The sequence below is a fragment of the Vipera berus genome (genome assembly GCF_964194415.1).
Source record: "Vipera berus genome assembly, chromosome: Z".
In the NCBI taxonomy this organism is placed as follows: domain Eukaryota; kingdom Metazoa; phylum Chordata; class Lepidosauria; order Squamata; family Viperidae; genus Vipera; species Vipera berus.
In genome coordinates this window covers 42,405,087-42,429,223 of record NC_138205.1, presented here as the reverse complement: position 1 = coordinate 42,429,223, position 24,137 = coordinate 42,405,087, and the positions used below count along the sequence as shown (strand labels likewise).

The following is a 24,137-nucleotide window of genomic DNA, read 5'->3' as shown; positions in this document are numbered from 1 at the left end:
TGTCCAGCCTAGATGAGTTCAAATCACCAGGACCAGATGGATTACACCCCAAAGTTCTCAAAGAACTGGGAGACGTGATCTCAGAACCACTGAGCTATATTTTTCAAAGATCCTGGAGCACTGAGAACTACCAGAAGACTGGAAGAGAGCTGATGTAGTTCCCATCTTCAAAAAAGGGGAAAAAATACATCCAGGAAACTACAGGCCTATGAGCCTGACCTCAGTACTGGGAAGATTCTGGAAAAGATATTCAAACAACAAATCAGCGAACACCTTGATGCAAACAAAGTCATCACTAAAAGTCAACATGACTTTGTCAAAAACAGATCACGCCAGACAAATCTTATTGCATTCTTCAACCAAGTGACAAAATTAGTGGACCAGAGGAATGTTGTAGATATAATTTACTTGGACTTCAGTAAGGCATTTGATAAAGTAGATCACAACCTACTACTTGATAAGATAGAAAAATGTGGGTTAGATAGCATCACCACCAGATGGATTCGTAGCTGGCTGACAGGCCGTACTCAGCATGTGGTCCTCAATGGAACTGCATCTACATGGAAGGAAATGTGTAGTGGGGAGCCCCAGGGCTCTGTTCTGGGCCCAATGCTCTTCAACATCTTCAACAACGATTTGGATGAGGGGATAGATGGGGAACTCATCAAATTTGCAGACGACACCAAGCTGGCAGGAATAGCCAATACTCCAGAAGATAGGCTTAAAATACAGGAGGAACTGGACAGACTTGAACACTGGGTGCTATCTAACAAAATGAAATTCAATGGTGAAAAAAGTAAGGTTCTACATTTAGGCAGGAAAAATCAAATGCACAGGTATAGCATAGGTGGTACCTTGCTCAATAGTAGTAACTGTGAGATGGATCTCAGAGTCCTAGTAGACAATCACATTAATATGAGCCAGCAGTGTGCTGCAGCTGCCAAAAAAGCCAACACAGTGCTAGGCTGCATTAACAGAGGGATAGAATCAAGATCATGTGAAGTACTAATACCACTTTAGAATGCCTTGGTAAGGCCACACCTGGAATACTGCATCCAGTTTTGGTCACTACGATGTAAAAAAGATGTCGAGACTCTAGAAAGGGTACAGAGAAGAGCAACAAAGATGATTGGGGGACTGGAGGGTAAAACATATAGGGAACGGTTGCTGGAATTGGGTATGTGTAGTTTAACGAAGAGAAGGGTGAGGGGTGACGTGATAGCAGTGTTCCAATATCTCAGGGGCTGCCACAAAAAAGAGGGAGTCAAGCTTTTCTCCAAAGCACCTGGGGAATGGGAATCTGCTAGCTGATTCTTGCTTTCTTGTGCATTTGGGTCAGGAAGAAGCCATATTTGTCCTTGGCAGGAACTATGCTTTGCTTCTCTATCCAGCTTATCAAACCCCGATTGCAAACTTTGCTCACTTTGCTGTCTCCCCTTCTCTCCCCTTGTTCCCTTCTCTTCCCTCCTTTTGCCTCTGCTTGGATTCTTTTCATTTTTGCCCACATTTTTTCTCTTGCTGTTTTGCTTTGTGCCAAAGCCCCTAAACTATGTCCCATGCCCATCCATCCTCCCTTCAGGCTGTGCCACCTTCCTGGACCGACCTACTCTGGCCTTTGTACGCTTGAAGGAGGCTGTGGAGCTGGACTCTGTCCTGGAGGTTCCTGTCCCTGTCAGGTTCCTTTTTGTGGTTCTGGGCCCTGATTCCCCCCACATTAGCTACCACGAAATCGGGAGAGCCATCTCAACTATGATGTCTGAGAGGGTAAGTTGGCTTGCCTTTATTCATTCAAGGGGCCTGAGGAAATAATGGTATATCCTTCTTTCAGAAAAGATTACTAGGTGAGTATTCAACAGTGAAAAAAACCATGTGAGTAAGCTGAGAGCTAGGCTGAAAGTTTCCTCTGACAGCTTCTGAGATGGTGGAGCAGTTCTGTACATGCCCAGTGTAATTCTGATGTTGAGGAAATGGCTTCCTGACAAGAAGAAAAAAGAAATCAAGCGGCACCAGAACCAAAGTTATAAAAACTGGTATGGCAGTAAAGAATAAAGACCCCAAAGGCCTCCCTACTGTTCCATCAACATGAATGCCCAGAAAGAGGCTGAGTTATTTGAGGGATCGTTATAATGACTAGAATTTTATACCGTGTTAGGCATAGAAAATGAGAGGCCTGGCGAGGTTTCTCCAACCAGCAGGTGGAGCAGTAAGGCTTATTAAAAGATAGGGGCATCATTAATTGCATAGACAAGATTATTTCTTCTTTCTCTGCAGTCTGTTCAGAATATCAGAATCTCACACGGTTACTGGTCCTGGAAAAGAAATACCATGTCCTTTTAAGTGGCTAATTGTTTCCTGAGATGGCAACTTCCATGGATAAAAGTATCTGGGAAGTGTGTCTTTGGCCTTGGCCTCTTGTTTCTCACTTTCTCTACCATGCCATGCAAGATCTATTCTAGAAGGTACTGTAGCCATTAGGCCGACAGAAGTTCCCTATCACTGAAAACTCTTGGCAAAGCATTTCCAAATATTTGACGGTATAGGCACAAAAATGGGCACCTTCCAACAAAGACATTTCAGGGCATGTAGTTTTAATAGCAAAATCATTTTATTTTAGAAGTTTGTCTTAGTAAAGACTTGTGGACATTTAATTTCCATTGGTTTTAATGTCTAGAATGGCCTACATTCACTGATTCATTTTAATCTGCTAGAGAGGCATATTTCAGGCAAATCTAATTCAACTCTTCACTGAAATATATAGAGTTAAAATTAACTGTTTATGGGAAGTTGGGCCTGCCCCCCCCCCGCCTTATCTAAATCCCCAGTAGAGAGCACTGCTTCACAAAGAGTGGAGGAACCCACTGTGAAAATGAGCCCACCCCATTCCTGCCCAGTGCCTCCCTGAGCACTGTCTTATTTTCTTTCTCGGAGTAGGTATTTCGCAATGACTCCTATTTGGCAGAAGGAAGACAGGACTTGATAAAGAGTCTGGATGAGTTCCTAGATTGTTGCATTGTCCTCCCACCCTCTGAGATCCAAAGTGAAAGACTTCTCAAAATGTTGCTGCCAGTGCAGAAGGATTTCCTAAGGAAGAGGTACCTCCCAGTGGAGAAGAAACTGGAAGAGCCACTAAAAGACCTAGGTATGGTTAGACATGGCTATGGTTCAGTGTAGGAGGATAATTTAGCCTAGTGTTTCTCAATCTCAGCAACTTTAAGACCTGTGGTTTTTCAACTCACAGGATTCTCTAGCCCAGACATGTCAAACACAAGGCCCGGGGGCCGGATCCGGCCCACGAAGTGGCTTCATGCGGCCCGCGAAGCCCTCCTGGAAACAGTGAGGGAACGGCCCCCTTTGCCTTGGCCCTGGCCCAGAGACCCTCCTCCTGCCAGAGACCCTCAGATCTGTCCCACTCCTGCCCAGGCCCCCATAGGCACCCTTGATGCGAACGATGTAGAGCTGGCCACGCCCACCCAGTAGGCCATACGCACTTTAGCCACGCCCACCCAGTAGGCCACGCCCACCCTGGCCATACCCACCCAGCCCCTTGAAGGCAACCGCAATGCTGATGCGGCCCTCAATGAAATTGAGTTTGACACCCCTGCTCTAGCCCATTCATAGGGTCCACACATCTCAGAATTGCCGAGGTTGAGAAACACTGATTTAGCCTGCAGTTCTGTGCTTGAGTCAGGCATAGAGAACTCAGTATGATTTCTTCTAAGGAGACAGGGGTAAGCTTATACTATTAGCTTCTACAAGAAGGACTAAAGGAGCCCTTATTTCAGTTTGTTTTTAAGATGGAAACTTGCTGAGAAACTAGTCTGGAAGATGTCCTGTCTCACATTCATGACGGACGTGAGGCAATAGCTTGATTTTACCTAGTAAAATAAGGAATGTGTATAATTGTATCACAAAACCACAGACTTTGGCACTGAATATTAAATTCAGCCTCCTGATTCAGGCCAGGGGCCTCTGTAAAAAACTTTCCAAAAATGTTCTGCCTTTTTTAAAATGTATTTATTTATTTAATTTATGTTCCACCACAATCCCAAAGGGCTCTTGGCAGTTTTGCAAGGGATTTTTTTTTCTTTCTTTTTTTGTGCCTTTAAATGAGTCTTGGCTTCTGGAAACCGCCTGGACAAGTTCATGCAGTTTTCTTGCCAACATTTTTCAGAGGGGGTAGTCCTTCTTTCTGGATCAAGAGAGAATGACTGACCCAAGCCCACCCAACTGGCTTTGTGCCTAAGGCAGGACTAGAATTCAGTCTCCCGGTTTCTAAGTCTGGTCCAAACCAGCTCTCTTTATTTGAGTAGCCAACCACTAAAACATTTGTGGTTAGTTTTAGAACAAGAACAATGTCTTAAAAAGACACAAAAAATATACAAATATATATATATATATATATATATATATATATATATATATATATATATATATATATATATATATACACTCTCCAGAGGAGCTCCAGTTTCAGTTGCTTCAAGTAGGCAGTTATAGTCGGTGTGAACCTAAATTCTAGTTGGAGGTAATTTCAGAGGCCTTGCTACACAAAAGCAATGCCTACAAACCTCAGCCACAGGTTCAATCCTGTGTGTGGAATGCAACAAGAAAATTTAGACATAAAATGGGACAGAGAGAAAGACTGCATTGCCAGTATTCAGAAAAATTGGGATTTTTTTTTCTTGTAAATGACTTTGTAGAAAATAATTATGCAAACCAGAGAAAGAGACATACATTAAAATTTGGAGTGTTAGTAGGCTTGTTTAATCTTAGCAGCCCTTTAGGTAAAATGCTTTTTTTTTTTTACTTAATGATGTGGGATGGAGGAGGGGTGACTTTTAAATGGCGATTATTATTGCTTCAAAATGCAGACCAGCTTCACTATCATATTTGTCCTGCTTAGCCAGCCAATCCTCTCCCAAAACAGAGTCAGCTATAAGGTTGAGGAAAATTCAAATGGTGTGGCCGCAACTGGATGACTGCAGCTTTGCCTCTTTTTATATGTATGTACTGATATGTATAATGCACATTAAAAGGGATGGGGCTTCAATCACCTGACCCTGCCTCATGTTGACAACCTCAAAACTTCCCGCCCCCCTTCATTAGACACCATTGTCTGTCCAGATAACTCAGCCGGGAGCTCCTCTTATGTTAAAGTTCCATATTATACAGGGCATCCTTCATGATTATGAATGAAATAACTCCAGAGATCACCAAATATCCATAAAAAGTGGACATTCACATTTGAAGAGGGCACTCCCTCTGAAAACCTCCCCTTTCCTTCTCATGCAGGGTACGATATCAAAGCAGAAGATTCTGATGATTCCTTGCGCCGAACTGGAAGGATTTTTGGGGGGCTAGTGAAAGACATAAAACGTCGGTACCCCAAGTATCTCAGTGACATCAAGGATGCTCTGAACCCACAATGCCTGGCTGCTGTCATCTTCATCTATTTTGCTGCGCTTTCTCCTGCCATTACTTTTGGAGGCTTGCTTGGTAAGAGAAATTAACCGCACATTGATACATGATCACATAATAAAGATCAGGAGGATGGTACTTTTAAAAAAATGCTCTGGAATTGATTTTCTGCTGGGCCAGACAGACAACCAATAAGAAGTGGTATGTTTTCAAACAGGAGTGCTTCAGATGTCTTAGGAGTATAATTTCTCGCCAGTATTGCTAGCACAAATTTTCTAATAAAATACTATATGCTTATTCATTTATTTATTTCCAAGTCTGGTGATAAAAAATAAAAATTAAAAACAATAAGAATAGAGCTATTAGCTATCTGAAGAGGCAAAGAAGGGTAGAGATATTTGGAAAGGAGGAGATATGGAGGGGAGAAGGAATACACTAACTATTGAACTTTCATGGTGTCTACAACAAAACTTCCAGCAAAAATGTATTTAAGCTTATATTATATGAAATTACTTTTCCCTTCAGTTTCAGAAAAACTAACTTTAGAAGTTTTTTCAATCACAATATTTTCTAACAAATCTTTATTTTTTAGGAACTTATGCTAGCAATACTAGAGAATCAATGATAAAATAATATATCCCACCGTAGAAATATATGATGAGTCATGTGATACAGTGATCATAGATTTGAAGGGGTTGAATTGAAGATGATTGCTGGAATTGCCAAATTAATTTAACGACATAGAACTAGGTTATTGAATCTATCAAAGGGCAAGGGATGAAAGGAGCAAACAGTTTACAAGGTCCCAATACATAAAAGTTGTAATCACGACTATTGTGAAAACAGTCCAAAATTATTTTTTCTAAAAAAACACAAGATACTCAAAAGCCAGACAATATTTAATGATATGCTTATCAGACAGAAGACATGTCCTTCTTTTACTTGACACCTGGAAGCCCTAAGGAAGTCTTGCTAAAGGCCAATTCATTCATTCATGCTAAAATACATGCCAGGTTTCTACTCAATTATGCCCAAAATGCTTACACAAAAAAGCAAATAGTGTGGAGATTGGAAATATGTATTCTGTACCACCAAGACTTATGCAATGCTATAGTGGTATAATACTGTAGTTTTCAACCATGTAACTTTTATTTAATTATTCTTGGAGAGGGTCAAAGGGAATTTATGTATTGCCCCAATGTGTATCATTTAAAAAGCCACAAATAAGTTTTTGAATTTATTCATTTATAACCAATTCACCCTCAGTCACTCTGGGCAGTTTACACAAATTATAATCTAACATCAAAAACAATAAAAAAGCAATAACCTCCCACATTCCTGGTGGCAACAATCAAACAAGCCACTTGATGGGATCCATCCCTCTCTGAGGTTCCCCAGCCTGTTGGCAAAATCAGCTCTTCAGGGCCTTGTGAAAGAGTGTGAAAGTGGGTGCCAATCTTATCTTCATATGGAGGGAGCCATCACAGAGAAGTCCCTTCTTAGTCACACTAGATGGAGTTCTTTAGGAGACCGTTCTCTGCCTTCCCACTCTAGTGGGTTGGGTAGATGTGACCAGGAAAAAAAACAGTCCTTCTAATAATCTGGCTATGTGGGGCTTTGAAGGTGACAACCAGTAACTTAAATTGGACCAGGGAGACAAATTGGCAGCCAATGCAGCTCCCATAGGACAGATGATAAAGGTGCGCATTTAGGCCTGACCAAATGCTTTTCAGGAGCAGTCGCATGTAGTTGTTGTTAGTTGCGAAGTCATGTCTGACCCATCGCGACCCTATGGACAATGTTCCTCCAGGCCTTCCTGTCCTCTACCATCTTCTGGAGTCCATTTAAGCTCACGCCTACTGCTTCAGTGACTCCATCCAGCCACCTCATTCTCTGTCGTCCCCTTCTTCTATTGCCCTCAATTTTTCCCAGCATTAGGCTCTTCTCCAGTGAGTCCTTCCTTCTCATTAGATGGCCAAAGTATTTGAGTTTTAGCTTCAGGATCTGGCCTTCTAAAGAGCAGTCAGGGTTGATCTCCTCTAGGACTGACCGGTTTGATCGCCTTGCAGTCCAAGGGACTCGCAGGAGTCTTCTCCAGCACCACAGTTCAAAGGCCTCAATTCTTTGGCGCTCAGCCTTTCTTATGGTCCAGCTTTCACTGCCATACATTGCAACTGGGAAGACCATAGCCTTGACTATACGCACTTTTGTTGACAGGGTGATGTCTCTGCTTTTTAGTGTGCTGTCTAGATTTGCCATGGCTTTCCTCCCCAGGAGCAAGCGTCTTTTAATTTCTTGGCTACAGTCCCCATCTGCAGTGATCTTGGAGCCCAGGAAAATAAAATCTGTCACTACCTCCATTTCTTCCCCATCTATTTGCCAAGAATTGAGAGGGCCAGATGCCATGATCTTGGTTTTTTTAATGTTTAGTTTCAACCCAAGTTTTGCACTCTCCTTCTTCACTCGCAACAAGAGGCTCTTTAGTTCCTCTTCACTTTCTGCCATTAGAGTGGTATCATCTGCATATCTTAGGTTGTTGATGTTTCTTCCGGCAATCTTAATTCCAACTTTTGATTCATCTAGCCCTGCCTTTCTCATGATGTGCTCTGCATATAAGTTAAATAGGCAAGGCGACAGTATACAGCCTTGCCGGACTCCTTTCCCAATTTTGAACCAATCAGTGGTTCCGTGTCCAGTTCTCACTGTTGCTTCTTGGCCTGCATCTAGGTTTCTCAAGAGACAAATAAGATGGTCTGGTATGCCCATCTCTTTAAGGACTTGCCAGAGTTTGTTATGATCCACACAATCAAAGGCTTTAGCATAGTCAATGAAGCAGAAGTAGATGTTTTTCTGGAACTCTCTAGTTTTCTCCATGATCCAGCGTATGTTAGCAATTTGATCTCTAGTTCCTCTGCCTCTTCGAAATCCTGCCTGTACTTCTGGTAGTTCTCGATCCACATACTGCTGGAATCTAGCTTGTAGAATTTTAAGCATAACTTTACTAGCATGAGAAATGAGTGCAATGGTGCGATAGTTTGAACATTCTTTGGCACTGCCTTTCTTTGCAATTGGAATGTAAACTGATCTTTTCCAATTCTGTGGCCACTGTTGAGTTTTCCAAATTTGCTGGCAAATTGAGTGTAGCACTTTTACTGCATCGTCTTTTAAGATTTTGAATAGCTCAGCTGGAATACTGTCACCTCCACTAGCTTTGTTGTTGCTCAGCTTTTCTAAGGCCCACTTTACTTCACATTCTAGGATGTCTGGCTCGAGGTCAGTGACCACCTCATTGTGATTATCAGGGACATTAAGCTCATTCTTGTATAGTTCTTCTGTGTAATTTTGCCACCTCTTCTTAATCTCTTCTGCCTCTGTTAGGTCCCTGCCATTTTGGTCCTTTATCATGCCCATTTTTGCATGAAACGTTCCTTTCATCTCTCCAATTTTCTTGAAAAGATCTCTGGTCCTCCCTATTCTATTGTTTTCTTCTATTTCTTTGCATTGTTCATTTAAGAAGGCATTCTTATCTCTTCTAGTTATTCTTTGGAATTCTGCATTTAATTGGGCATATCTTTCTTTTTCTCCCTTGCCTTTCGCTTCCCTCCTTTCCTCAGCTATTTGCAAAGCTTCCTCAGACAGCCATTTTGCTTTCTTGCATTTCTTTTTCTTTGGGGTGGTTTTGGTTGCTACCTGTTGTACAATGTTGCGAACCTCTGTCCATAGTTCTTCAGGCACTCTGTCTATCAGATCTAATTCCTTAAATCTATTTGTCACCTCTACTGTATATTGAACAGGGATATGATTTAATTCATACCTGACTGGTCGCATGTAGAGTACATTGCAATAGTCAAGATGGGAGGTGAGTCAAGACTGAGGTGTGAATGACTGTGAGCAGGAATTTTTGGTCAAGGAAGAAGTGCAATTGGTATACAAAAGGTAATGGTATTGCTTAACTCAACATGGGCCAAGATATATAGCTGGCTCTCATCAGCATATTGATGACATCTCAGCCCATGGTGTTGGATGATCTCACCCAGCAGCTTCATGTAGATGTTAAATAGAAGTGGAGAAAGTATTGAGCCCTCTAGGACACATATATAATGTGTGCATTGCATGTTAAAAAGGGTTAAGGGTTTGACAGCTCACCCAGGCAAACCAGACAGGAAACATGACCAGATGAACTAATACTACTTTATTGTAAGGCTGCATTAACAGAAACTAGAAAGTCTGAAAGTATAGATCTCTTATTTTCTCTTTTCACAGCCTGATCAAGGTAAGTCCTTCCTAAGTTTTTTTTCTCTGTCTATTAAACAGTAAATGAATCTTGTCTGATCATTTCCTAGGCAGCATCTCTTTCCCTTTATCCTCAAGGTCATCCCCCACATACCATTATAGCTTTGATCACCTGGTCATACCTGCCATTAATACACAATCAGTCCTTGATAAAGCTAGAGATCTCAACCACATCACTGGGCACTTCTACATACCCCATTATTTCTACCCCAATCAAACACTCTTTGCAGTTTCAGAAAAGCCTGTGAACATTCCCATGCAGCCATTGCAGGAACGACAATTGAATCAACCTTTGCTCTCTCCCACACTAAAAATGGCTGCCAGCCCAGACTACTCTTCCTTTCCTATCCTTTTCAGCTGCTTCCTAAAGTGTATAACCTGAAAAATAAATAAATAAATAAATAAATAAATTAATAATAATAATAATAATAATAATAATAATAATAATAATAATAATAATAATAATAATAATAAGAAGAAGAAGAAGAAGAAGAAGAAGAAGAAGAAGAAGTAGTAGTTGGAAGGGACCTTGGAGGTCATCTAGTCCAACCCCCTGCTAAGGCAGGAAACCCTATACCATTTCAGACAAATGGCTGTCCAGTCTCTTCTTAAAAACTTCCAGTGTTGGAGCATTCACCACTTCTGGAGGCAGGTTGTTCCACTGGTTAGTTGTTCTAACTGTCCGGAAGTTTCTCCTTAGTTCTAGGTTGCTTCTCTCCTTGACTAGTTTCCATCCGTTGCTTCTTGTCCTGCTTTCAGGTGCTTTGGAGAATAGCTTGGCTCCCTCTTCTTTGTGGCGGCCCCTGAGATATTGGAACACTGCTATCATGTCACCCCTCACCCTTCTCTTCATTAAACTACACATACCTAATTCCAGCAACCGTTCCCTATATGTTTTAGCCTCCAGTCCCCCAATCATCTTTGTTGCTCTTCTCTGTACTCTTTCTAGAGTCTCGACATCTTTTTTACATCGTGGTGACCAAAACTGGATGCAGTATTCCAGGTGTGGCCTTACCAAGGCATTGTAAAGTGGTATTAGTACTTCACGTGATTTTGATTCTATTCCTCTGTTAATGCAGCCTAGCACTGTGTTGGCTTTTTTGGCAGCATGTGAATGATCTGTATAGGCTAGCCCAGTGTTTCTCACTCATGGTAAATTTAAGATTTGTGAATTTCAGCTTCCAGAATTCCCCAGCCAGGACAGCTGGCTAGAGAATTCTGGGACTTGAAGTCTTACCTACCTTAAAATTGCAAAGGCTGAGAAACACTGGCTAAAGTTAGGAAGAGAGGTTTATTTCTCCAATGAGAGTGGAAAGTAGCTTGGAAAAAGTATTTGTTCAACGTGATTTCATTGAAAAACATACTTCAGTTGTGAGAAATATGCATTCAGCTGTGAAAAAGGTAGTCACAAATCTTAAGACATATGGATTTCTGATGCCTGGACAATGGAGAAGAGGGACAAAAGAAGGCCTGGTTTGGTCCTATTTTTGCTACCGGTAATTGTTTCCTGTTGTTTTCAGCTGAAAAGACAAAGCGCCTGATAGGAGTCTCTGAGCTTCTACTCTCTACCGCAGTTCAGAGTGGACTCTTCTGCTTGCTGGGAGCTCAGCCTCTGCTTGTGGTGGGATTCTCTGGCCCCCTTTTGGTCTTTGAAGAAGCTTTTTATACAGTAAGTGTGCTGCTAGAAATCACTCTGACTTGTTGAAAGGAAAGTTACACAAACCAGATTGTTGCTACAAGGGAGCAAATGGATTTGATTGCCTTAAACCAGGGGTGTCAAACTCAATTTCATTGAGGGCCGCATCAGCATTGCGGTTGCCCTCAGGGGGCCGGGTGGGTGTGGCCAGGGTGGGCGTGGCCTACTGGGTGGGCATGGCTAGAGTGCGTATGGCCTACTGGGTGGGCATGGCCAGCTCTACGTTGTTCGCATCATGGGTGCCTATGGGGGCCTGGGCAGGAGTGGGACAGATCTGAGGGTCTCTGGCAGAAGGAGGGTCTCTGGGCCAGGGCCAAGGCAGCGGGGGCCGTTCCCTCACTTTTTCCAGGATGGCTTTGCGGGCCGCATGAAACCACTTCGCGGGCCGGATCTGGCCCCCGGGCCTTCTGTTTGACATGTCTGCCTTAAACCGTAATGTAGTTTATCTGAACATAGTTTGTATGATTCCATCAACTGTTGTTTTGCAAATAATAGTTTATTGTGCTGTGAGTGCTGAGCAAATAACGGCTTAAGCAACTATGGCTAAGCAATCCATACTGATTGTCGTTTGCTTAAATTATTTTAAAGCAATAGACAATTCTGGAAATTAATGGGCAATTTATGGCTATAAGTTATGAGATGAAACAATCTTCATGTCTACGGGTAGTATATCTCCCATTTCTAAGTACTGGAGAGAGTAATAAAGAAGTTTTTTAGCTGACTTCTAATCAGGCAGTGTTTCATTTAATAAAATTATTTCTATGTTATTAGGAATATTCCAGATCATGCTTGCTCAGTCTTATTTCCATAGGAATAGAATATTGTGCCTTTTCCAGTCTGATAACTAAACATATTAAGGTTAAACTCCCAGAATAATTAACCAGTGCAGTGGTTCCCAACCTTTTCCATACCCCACACCCCTAGAACGCTTCTGATATATTCTCGCACCCCTTACAAAAGTTCTAAATAACGGCAATGAATTATGCATATACACTATAATTTTGAAAGCCCAAGTTTTTGCACCCCCTGGAATATCATCTCGCACCCCTGAACTAATATAACAAAGATTGGGCTGACTGTGGAAGTGAAGTACTCTACATTTGTACAAAAACATTATGAAATGCTATAACAATAAAAAAATGAAGATAAATTAAGTTTTCAGGTATCTCCCCACAGATATTAAATCTGAACTTTCATCACTATGATCATAAGCTTGAAAAATTTGCATAGGTCATTTTTCCATATCATCATATAAGTGTTCAAATACCAAATCCCCAATTTCCAACTAGCCAAGATAGAAGTTTCATAAGATGTTGACCTGGAAAGGCTGATAGGGTTCAGATATCTGTTTTATTAAAGTGAAAGTGCAAATGAAGGGGGGGAAATAGCATTTCAGTTATATTATCTATGAATTCTTCTTTACCTTCCTCACCCCCATCCCCTTTTCTATCCATATAGTTTTGTACGGCAAATGACTTTGAATACCTTATAGGGAGAGTCTGGATTGGCTTTTGGCTGATACTGATAGTGATAGTGGTGGTGGCTTTTGAGGGCAGCTTCCTGGTGCGTTACATCTCTCGCTATACTCAGGAGATCTTCTCAATTCTCATCTCCCTCATCTTTATCCTGGAAACCTTCTTCAAACTCATCAAGGTAATGTGATTTACTGTGTTTGTGCTTTTTGTATTGTTGCATGACAGATGGTTTTGCTCCTTAGAGGGCAGTCTTCTCCAAATATGTGTATTCCATTTTGTGACAACAATTCCCAGAATTTCTATTCATTGGCTAGGTGGTTGGAATTTGGGGATGTCTTGATGACATTACAGTAATAAGGCAATAGTTCCTCCAAATCTATGAAAGAGGTATCAAAATTTATCTGCTGAAATGTCATGCCCTGTTTGAGGTAAGGCTGACTGCCAAGTGAGGCACTAAGTTTCTTTCTCTTCGTTGTGTCACTTATTCCTTGTGCTGGAATGCTGGGCATTATTTTGAAGTAGATTTGGGGTCCCTAGTTCTAAGCAGTAAGTTCTTTGTAAATATTATCCTTTTTTGTTCTAGAATTCTTTAGGTTCCCACCAAATTATTCTGGTCAAAATTAAAAGAAAGGCATGATTACTTTTGCCTCCTCTCAACTTCTCCATGCATTTGCCCAATCACGTTGTGTTATGGCCACACATATGTCACTGTATAGCTTGTGTATCACACTTCAAGTCACATATGTTCTCTTCTAGCAACTCTTATGACTTGACAAGAACATGTGTGTTAGTTGTATAGTTTGCATTTCCAAGGTCACATATTCAGGGTGTCTTGCTATCCATGTCATGGTCATGGATTACAAGATGAATAAATCTTTTCCATATCTTCATCTGATTTCCAGTTTTATTACTTTTAGGCAAATTTTGAAGCAGTGTGTATTTATTTATTTATTTATTTCTGCTTCGCCTTTTTTAACGACAACTGCCTTCAGTAACTACTCTGTTGCAAAAAAATTTTAATTACTTCTTCCAATGATAAATGCAGTTTAAAATTCTTTGAATATTTAAAAAGCAGAAGAATGAGTAAGAATTACATAAACTACTAAATATTCTTATAACATGGGACAAAAAAGTGTGTCTTTTCTATGGCTGCCCTATCTTATGATTTGACAGGCCACCATCCCTTTAGCCCTTTAGAAGGCCATGCTTACCCAGGTGCTGGATAAAGTGAGAATGTCTGAAGTTGGTTCTGGGGCATCCCAAAGGGATGACAGAGACTCTGGTTTTGTTTTGGTTTTATGATTTGATGTTTGTGGTTTTTATAGTTCTGGGTTTTGTTATTGTTGTGAGCCATCCAGAGTAGTGTTTTTGATGGGTAACCAAACAAATACTTTACGTAAATAAATAACAACATTATAGCAATTTTTAAAGATAAAAGTAAAAAAATATTCTGATAGCAGAGGTATATAATACATGGTCCATTGTATGTGTATGTGTGTATGTGTGTATATATAATACATGGTCTATTATATGTGTGCATATTTATTTAATCTTTTGTCAATCCATCAGTCTGCAGGAATTTCGTTCCTTTCATATATTCAGTAAACCTTCTTGAGTAAATCATCAAACCTACTTTATACATCTGTAAAAATGGAATCAACTATGACAGGATTTTTAAGGGAGAACAAACAAGCTGCAACTAAAAAGTGATGAGTTAGGGATTACAATGGGGGTAATCATTGTAATTACCATGCCTGCCATAGTAAATATTTTATAGTGTAGCTGTAATGGTACTTATTTCCCATGATATCCCAGTCAATTTTATTCTATTCTGCAAATGGAAAAGTCAAGATTAAAAAAAGCCAGGCCTCCTAATATATCTGTGTGACTCATACTTTTGCGTGGGTGGAAAAATGAAAGGTGTTCTGTTAACATCAAGCTGTTGGAACATATATCATGATTACAGTACGTTATTTTGCCTCAAATTTTAAAACTGTTTACGTTTTGCCATAGTCTCCTTCCTCTTATCCTCACCACTGTATGATTACTGTTATTAATAATGGTCTTAGAGCATCTGCTTCTGAAATTTTGTAAAATTGCTTCAGAGATCTGCCTGTCTACTCCTTGCCCAACTCACTCCCCAGAACAAGCTAGTCCAGGAAGTAACACTGCCAAGATACGGTTTCCATAGAAACTAAGGAGCAGGAAAGATTGGGGGCAGGAGAGGAGCTAGAAGGATGAACGGAGCTGTTGCAGGTGGTTTCATTTAGAATTAACCCTGCAGAGATTTGATAGTAATGGACTAGGTAACTAAGGACAACCAGACAAGGCAAGGCAAAGATTTGGAGATGATGAGCTGAAACACCAGAAGAATCAAGAAGCAGAGAAAGCATGGGTACCTAACATTTTTAAGCAAAAGATCCAGATGTACTGTACATTAAATTCCCCATCTCTGCCCATATTAATCTTTTCAGTCATCAAAAACCATTTTGCAGCACTAATAAAGATTAATTTATTATCATGTGATCCAGGAATCCCTAACACTAAGAACACCACAAGAGGGTGCCACTGATCTCCAAAATGGAATCAATTAATAAATGTAATTTGTTATTTAATTAAAAGTGGCCCAAATCTTACAGAACTATTAGATCTTTTAAGATGTGAATGTGAATGGAGTTTTCAGATGAGAAAGGTGTACTATTTGATGACATTTATTTATTTAATTTTGGGGACCACATGACGTCACCTATTGTGTAATTATTTTGATATATTGGCATAATCTAAAAACTTATATGTGATAACAGATTTGTTACTCTTAAGGCTATGAAACTCAAGAATGTCCCAGAAGACTGTCCCAAGGCTGTTGCTATTTTCTGCAGATTAGCATACCTAGTCCTTTGCAGCAAAAGTCAGCCTTCTTCAACTTACTACCCTCCAGTTGTGCTGATTACAAACTCCAGAATTTCAGTCTGCATAGCTAATAGGCAGACGCTAGTTGAGTAAGTGCTATCACACTGATATCAAGTTTTAGCAACCACCTGGATAGATTTTTCTTGGCAATGATTTGTTTTCAACTTGGCTTTTTAGCTCAGGGCTGATGGAGGGTTGAGAACTTGGAAACAGGGGCATCCAAGGAGTGGGGTGAAAATGATAGGTGCCATCAGATGACCCAAGCTTGATTGCATTCCAGTATGTGCAATGCATGTGTCATATTAAAAGAAGGTGGGGTTTTAATCACACTTGCCATTTTGAGATTGTTACTCTCCCCCCCCACCCCCCCACGCCCTGTGGATGCATTGCTGGGAAAGCTGTCCTAAGCAGTAAATGGAAGTAGTTAGCAGCCAATTCAGTCTTGAGTTTAAATTTTTTTTAAAAAAATCTGGTGGCAGGGTACTATGTTTTGCCATCTTCTTTGGATCAAGCATATTTTTTTAATCAGTCTTGACTCCTGACAAGGAATTTTCATGGCAATATTTTTGGAATGATTTGCCATTGCGTTCTTCCTAAGACTGAAAGAATGACTGTTCAAAGACAACTTTGTGCCTCAGACAGGATTCCAACACAGGTTTCCTTGCTCCTAATAATGCATTCTTTACATTAGAACCAAATTTAGCTTGACTTTAGCTTGAAAATCTAGTAATTTTCAAGGGAAGGCTACTTATTTCAATGAGTGAGCAATTGAGATTGCGATGTTTTATACATTTGCCCTAATTGCAAACAAGGAAGCAGAACTCATGTAGAAGAAGACAAGCATTCTGACATTAGGAAGAAAACTGCACAAGGATGCCCAGTGCATCTTCAACCAGGTGTTTTCTTTGCTTATTTGGAACTGAAATAGGTTAAGCTCAACACTTAGCAAATATAAGGTGAAGAGAAACATTGGTTCTATTTTATTTTATATGCCTGGAGTTACTAGTGGATAGCCCATGAGTATATTTAAGCAGTGGCTACACTGGACTCCCTTTAATACCACTTAACAACTAGAAACCTTTGGTGGCTAGAGTAGTTTTCTTCAGCCTGATATTCTCCTCCACTAGTCTTTTTTTGTGCTGGGACTACTGTATTACTCCCCAAATTGCTAGTCAGTTTGACAGACACGGTGGTTAATCAGCCTCAAAAGCTGCATTCCACCATAATCACAGAACAAGCCAAATCATTCAGATAGTAAAGCCCACATAACATCCTTCTGGTTTCTAGGAATAAGCTCAAAACCAATTCAGTCCTTTTGTGCCATAAGAAGAATAAAGGCCAGAAGAAATATTTTGCCCATCCTATTGGAGAAGATGAAAACCTGTTTTTCATTTTTTTCTGATGGATAAAAGTTAATACTGATCACTAACAAAAATGAGGAGACACAACATATATTCTTTGCTAAGCCTTTTGGACAACATATACTGAACTATAGAGCAGCCAGCCATATCTAAGACTGACATATCGTACAATTTCAGCTCACATGATTAGGGATCAGTATATCTTGTGTGTATCTAGAAAACTGGATTCAATGAAATATGTTTACACTAATCATAGGTATGTAGGCTACCATATTCTTAGTCAGCTTAAAATAGAGCTAATTCAGGTCTCATTTGTCCTTCATGGGGCAAATACAGGGGTGCCTAAAGACAGAAAGACCACTATTGCACCTGCAGCTGAGATCCTCATTTTACTATCGAAGCCCTGGATTTGTCTCCAGATTGCTATGGAACTGAATCAAGTAATGTCTCCTATCAAGGATTCATGGCACTGTTCCCATAAAAATCAGAAAAAAATTGAATGTCATCAAATATTGACATACAGAGATGCTGGGAAATCTTCCGTGCCTAGGTTGGTCAGCACTGAACTGTTTCCCCCACCCCCATCCCAATTCCCCTTGGTTAATGTTACAAGGAAATCAGCAGTCTGTATCAGGACTGCTAAGAAAATGGGGAGTCTTTTTTGCTTCTCTGTCTCTTGCAATGAACCTGTGAAGCTAGTGGGAGCAATACCACCTGCTAATTTGCTGGCTAGCGGGGGAGCAGATTGTTGTTGCCTGCTGTTTAATAGTTGCAGCAGTAGGAACAGTAAACCAGCTTTCTGCAGTAAACAAAAACTATTTAGAAGAGTGACTTTCAGCTAGTCATTCTCTCAGCTGATCTATCTTACAAGCTTGCTGTTATGGGAGAAATTGGAGGAAGAAGTCCTATGTTTAACATGTTTCCTGGAGGAAAGATAGAATTGCAAACAAATAATACAGGAAATGTGATATGTAAATGGATGCAAACTGAGGTAAATCCCCTAGTTCAGCAACCTTGGAAGCCTTCACCTTTCTCATCTAATCCTTCCAAACTATGATTGCAATCCAAGTACAGAGATGTCAGAATTGTTCATTTCTTTAGCCTGATTATCTGCCATCTCATTCTGAGTCCCAGTAGTGGTGGTGGTGGTGGTGGTGGTGGGGAGGTAGCTCAATATCTATGAAAAGACCTGGTCCTTTTTTCTGACAAATCAGTCAATCTTGAAAAAAAAGTAAAAGAAAGGAATAAAGGAGTAAAGATATGAAATACCCCAATGAGGCAGAGTTTTTCCAGATCCCATGTCACTAAAAACTCTTGCAGCCAAGAACTTTCAAAAGCCATCTAATTGTTATTTAGAATCAAAGCCATCAAATCAATTCCTCCCCAAGCTAAGGAGTGATTAACTTCTTCAAAAAACCAATTAAAAGTGGGAATCAAATCATTCTCAAATATGTCAGTCTTTTTCTTACCATACACAGATCCAGTTTCTATAGCAGAAATGTTCAGTTAATGGCACAGAGTCCATCTTCATTTGTTTTTAATGGACAATTAACCAGTGGAACAGCTTGCCACCAGAGGTTGTGGATGTGACTGGACAGTCACTTTTCTGAAATGGTCTAGGGCAGAGGTCTGCAACCCGCGGCTCCGGAGCCGAATGCGGCTCTTTCAGCCATCTCCTGCGGCTCCCAGTCCTCTGCCATGTGCAGTCCAAAAAAAAAAAAAGTGGGACTAAAAAAGTTCAACCAATCAATTCAAATATGCAGGGTAGGTGCATATCTCGCCTTGGCTTCACTCTTCAGTCAAACCCTGTTCTGCGCATGCACGCATGTATGTGCATGTGCACACATTTTTTGCGGCTCCCAGTTTTTCATTTTCTGAGGGAACCGGTTCCGAGTGGCTCTTTCACTGTTTCAGGTTGCTGACCCCTGGTCTAGGGCCTCCTGCTTAGAAGACCCTCAACGTCCCTTCCAGCTCTATTCTAATTTGATTGATTGATTGATTGATTGATTGATTGATTGATATTCCATTTGAGGGTTAAAGCAAAATTATCCAAGCTTTAAGGAACATTATTGTTATGATCCTTTGAATTATGATCCTTGATTGTTGGGTGTCTATATGGACAGATTCATGCAGTTTTCTTGGCAAATTTTCAGAAGTTGTTTTCTAGTGTTTTTTTTTCTACAGTACCATCTTCTGAGGTGTTTTTTGACATCCTATATTAGAGGCTGAGAGAAAATGACTGACCTAACTTGTTTCTATGCTTAAAGATGGACTAGAATTCAAGGCTCTCTGTGTCTAGTGCCCTTTGTGCCTTTAATGACTATACCAAATATAATTTTATTTATTAAAGATTTCTATCTCTCCCTTCAACACTCTTTTTCTGAGGTGTACACAAATAAATCAAAATACTATTTATTCACATCTAATAACAGGGGCCTGGAGTCTGTGATAGTATAATATATACAGAACCCCTGCCATACTAACTCAAACGTAAGGACCTGAAGGATTAAATAAATAAGGCAACTGACAGATTTTGTAAAGAGTTCCAAGAATTGGGTATTTCCTTCAAAGATTTATTAAGCAGATAATGATGCTTCTGAGGAAGCGTCTGGGCAAGGTAGATACCAAAGAAATCATGCTTACATAATCATTAAGCTTAGACAGATAGCACAAGAAATCCCAGAGAAATATGATTAATAAATGTTCCTCTTCTCACTCCAATACTAATGTTTTAGCACTTTCCTTAGCTCCTCATTAGGAGAATTAAAAGAATTTAGAGGCCCAGATAAGACCTGATTTGGGGTTGTTTCTTCACAGAGTCTTAGATTTTTATGAAAAGAGAGGTTAACATTATGGTTTCAAAATGGAATATTCTCAGAATCTGCGTTAAAAATTAAGCACGTACAGTAACTGGAAGAAATATCTAAATATTTACTATTTTTATAATTTAAGAATCAAATTCTTCTTTGGCAAAGAGAAAGAAAATGTTTTTTATATCTGAGATGATATTATTTTCTGTCTTGCAATATTGCTATTAGTTTGTTAACATTCTGGATCTGAGCACTATGAATCCCATTCTTGTCACAACAGTCAACTGCTTTTGTCTCATTGTAAAGTTTTTATTAGTCATTTCCAGAAATAGGCATGTATAGCAATTTTTGAATGTACTAATTAAATTTGGAAATGTATATTGAAGCAATTACCTGCTTCAATAGGCACCACAGAAGAGCAAAAACAACAACAACACATCACCATGGGAATCTTTCTACTTCAAAAAGTAATTTTTTGGTGTCCATTTGTTCTTTTTTCCTGTCCATTAGCAAATAATGGTCCCTGGGAATACCTGAACACACAATTCCAGAGCTTACTTTGCACAAAATTTGCAGGAAAAAACCAGCCTCTGCAAGCAGGCCTTGAGTATCCTATTAAGAACATCTGAAATAGCATCACATAGTTACTTTTGCCTGCTACTTCCTCCCCACCACCACCACCACCACCTCCACCCGCCCTTTGGGAGTAGCATTGCAGCTATTATTATTTTTGGTGGTTCTGCAAATGCCACTGCTACTGCTGCTGTTACCAAGCTGCCATTTCTCATTGGCTACAAGCTGGCAAAACAAATGGTAATTGCCTATAGTTTGCCGTAACCCCTTTGCTTGTTTGCTTGCCTGTTTTATTATTAATCCCACATGTAAATAAGTTGCTATTCCATTTTTATTTTAAAAAGCACAGTGTTTGTTAGATATTAACTGTGTTTCACATGAGCAAACTATGTGTCCTTGCATATCTGAAGAACCTAGCCTGTGTAGTTGTTATCTAGTTTCCTGTATTATGCAAAGCTCCAACATTGGGTTAATTGGATAAATATAGTTAAACTAACTATGGGTGAGAATAAGAGAAAGGAGGAACTATAGATAACAGTCAATTCTGTGCACTGCCAGCTGCCAGGAAATTCATTCCTACATGAGTCAGTCTCATTGCAAAATCTTCAAAACAAGTCTCCCACATGCTACCCTTGACAAAAATGGCTACAGGAGAGAAAGAGTTGAATGCACTTTCAGAACAGAAATTCAAGTTCATTTATGTAATGTATTGGTCTTTTGTATATGTTGTAAGTGTTTGCTCTTGTTGCACTGCTTGCTAATTGCTTGCATTCAATTGCTAAGTGCTAGTTCAGGTGTATGCTGTAACAATTGCTAGCCAGCCCAGACTGGTTTTCTCCAGCCGGCTAAGTAGGTCTTTGGGTGCGAAACCTATGCTTCAAACCTATTGGTCACCACCTATCAGCCAACCGTATAAATAGCTGTGCAGCAGCTCCCTTGTTGCTTCTGTTTTGACCTTCAATAAACCATGTTGCTGTTTTGAACCTTCTGTCTCGCTCAATGGCTGCAAGAACCGGCTATACAACACTGGCAGTGAGGATGGGATGTGCTGCTTCATTGTAAGAGCCTGAAGTCACTAGGGGGTGAGACCAGCACAGAGCCTGGTAGGGAACAGCGTTCCCCCACCTCAGTCTGCCTAGCAAGCCACACTGGAGACCACCCTGCCCTGAGGACCAGTCCCAGGGCCTATAAAGAAGCCAGCAGCACGAGGCAATGTGAGACACAAGACACGAAGACTTTCTCTTCATGGCGAAGGTAAAAAAGCTCGAAGAATTCAACGTGACGCACCTGAAGAGATGGTTATCCTACATTTCCCGCGTAGAGAACTACCTGGGTGCAAATCAAGTCAGTGAAGATGGGCTGAAGGCTGCAACCCTCCTCTGCATGTGCGGCCCATCCACATTCGATATTGCAGAGAACTTGGTCGCCTCAGTGCCATTGGAAACTGTCACGTATGAAGACCTAAAAAAGAAGCTGTGCGACCATTTTGAACCAAAGGTTTCAGTGATAGCGTGGAGGCATGCCTTCAAACAATGGAAACAACAACCCGGCGAGTCGGTGACAAAATTCATCACAGCACTTCGTAACTCTGCAATTTCTCTGACCTAGAGAAGCGACCAAGAGACCACTTAGTCTGTGGACTCAGGAACAGAAAGCTCCAAGAAAAACTCTTTGCGAAGGAGACTCTCTCACTTCAAGAAGCCCTAAAGGAAGTTATGGTGGACGAACCTGCCGGAAGGGCCGTGAGGGCATTGCGGCCCTCCAAAAGCGCACCATCTCAGAAACCATCCACCATGAGGACGCCAAACAAATAGAAGACACTGACTCCGACCACGAAGTCAACAAAATTCAGTGGCACCACAAAAGATGAATGAGGCCGGCTGACAAGACAGTTCTGTTCCCGAGGTGTTTGGGCTGCGGAGGCCGCCATCAACACGCGGATTGCTGTTTCAGGACAGCCACGTGCCAGGCTTGTGGAAAACCAGGCCACATCACCACCGTCTGTTGAGGTCGCCAAAGGGACCGCCAGCCAGATGAGACTTTCAGGAGAGGTACCAGGGCCCCGGGGCAACACTGAGTAGGGTTCTGTTCCAGCCGCTGAAGCATTTTTCGCACGGGTGCCTATCGACCTCTTAAACAGAAGTTGTGACTGCAGGTCAAACTTCAAGGCGTTCCATGTAAAATGGAACTGGACACATCTTTTTGGCATGTTTGCAGCCGTAGTAACAGATGGGTCAAGCTACGACCATCTAATATCCTAGTTACTGACTTCCAGAATTCCAGAGTGGCAGTCAAGGAAGAGGCCACACTTGCGGTGAAGTTCAAGGGGTTTTCAGGCCCACTAGATGTTATTGTGGTAGATGGCCAATGAACAAGCCTCATAGGGCTTGATTGGTTCGATGCATTGGGCATTCAGGTCACCGGCATTCACTGGACTCAAACAACAGATTTGTCTTCTGTCTGCAAGGAATTCACAGTTGTTTTCAGCCCAAGTTTGGGAGAGTACAAGGGCACTCCGATAGCTTTTAAACTTAATCCCCAGGTCGCGCCAATTCAGATTAAGCCCCGCTGTGTGCCATTTGCGTTAAAGCATAAAATTGATGCAGAGTTGGACAAGCTTGTTAGTCAGGGGGTTTTAGAGCCTGTAAACAGTGGGGAATGGGAGACCCCCATTGTAATGCCACTCAAGGCCAACGGAGAGGTACAAATATGTGCAGACTACAAGTGTACCATTAACCGGGCACTACAGCAGCATGTGTACCCCGTCCCAGTCTTCAGCCATATTCTGGCATCATTGCAAGGTGGCCGCATGTTTGCTAAATTAGATTTAACACAGGCCTACCAACAGCTGCCAGTGGATGAGGCCACGGCAGCCACACAAACAATTGTTACGCACTGGGGGGGGGCCTTCAAGGTAAAGCACCTTCAGTTCAGGGTAAGAGTAGCCACAGGGATTCTTCAGGGGATCATGGAGCACACACTCAAGGGTATTCTGGGGGTCTGCCCCTACTTCGAAGATGTACTCATCGCCAGGGAGTCCACAGAAGTTCTGGCTGAGCAGCTTAGAGCTGTCCTTCAGCGGTTCTGTGCCATGGGACTTAGATTAAGGAGAGACAAATGTAAGATTGGGGTTTCGTTCACATAATTCCTTGGGTTTAGAATCAATGCCAAGGGCATCCATCCTGCAGAGTCAAAGCTGAAAGTGATTCAGCTGGCACCAAGCCCTAGGTCCAGGGAGAGCTTCAAGCCTTCTTGGGCCTCCTGAATTTTTATTATTCTTTCCTCCCCATCAAGGCCACAGTGGCAGAGCCGCTACACCAGCTCTTAGACAAAAACTCCCCATGGCAGTGGACCAAGCTCCACGAAAGGAGTTTTCAGGCAGTCAAGGCGTTGTTGTCCTCGAACTCGGTACTCACACACTTTAATGAAAAGCTGCCAGTTTGCATTGCGTGTGATGCATCCCCATATGGGATTGGAGCTGTGCTGAGTCACTTGTCCGCGGATGGAAGACAGTCACCCATCGCCTATTACTCAAGGACCTTGTTCTCAGTGGAACGCAACTACGCGCAAATTGACAAAGAGGCCTTGGCCTTCATGGCCT

The 24,137-nt window shown here is 41.3% G+C and overlaps 1 protein-coding gene across 6 annotated transcripts in view; it reads left to right on the top strand.

Moving 5' to 3' along the window:
* SLC4A1 (solute carrier family 4 member 1 (Diego blood group)) overlaps positions 1-24,137 on the top strand; it is a 71,592-nt gene that overhangs the window by 30,167 nt on the left and 17,288 nt on the right. For all 6 annotated transcript variants that reach the window (XR_014028603.1, XM_081344997.1, XM_081344999.1 and 3 more), the window contains 5 exons: positions 1,580-1,764; positions 2,932-3,139; positions 5,293-5,496; positions 11,232-11,380; positions 12,866-13,060. Coding sequence is in view for 5 of the 6 variants with exons in the window: in XM_081344997.1 (XP_081201123.1) it covers positions 1,580-1,764; positions 2,932-3,139; positions 5,293-5,496; positions 11,232-11,380; positions 12,866-13,060 (941 nt within the window). In the remaining variant the exon portion in view is untranslated. The remainder of the gene's footprint in view (positions 1-1,579; positions 1,765-2,931; positions 3,140-5,292; positions 5,497-11,231; positions 11,381-12,865; positions 13,061-24,137) is intronic.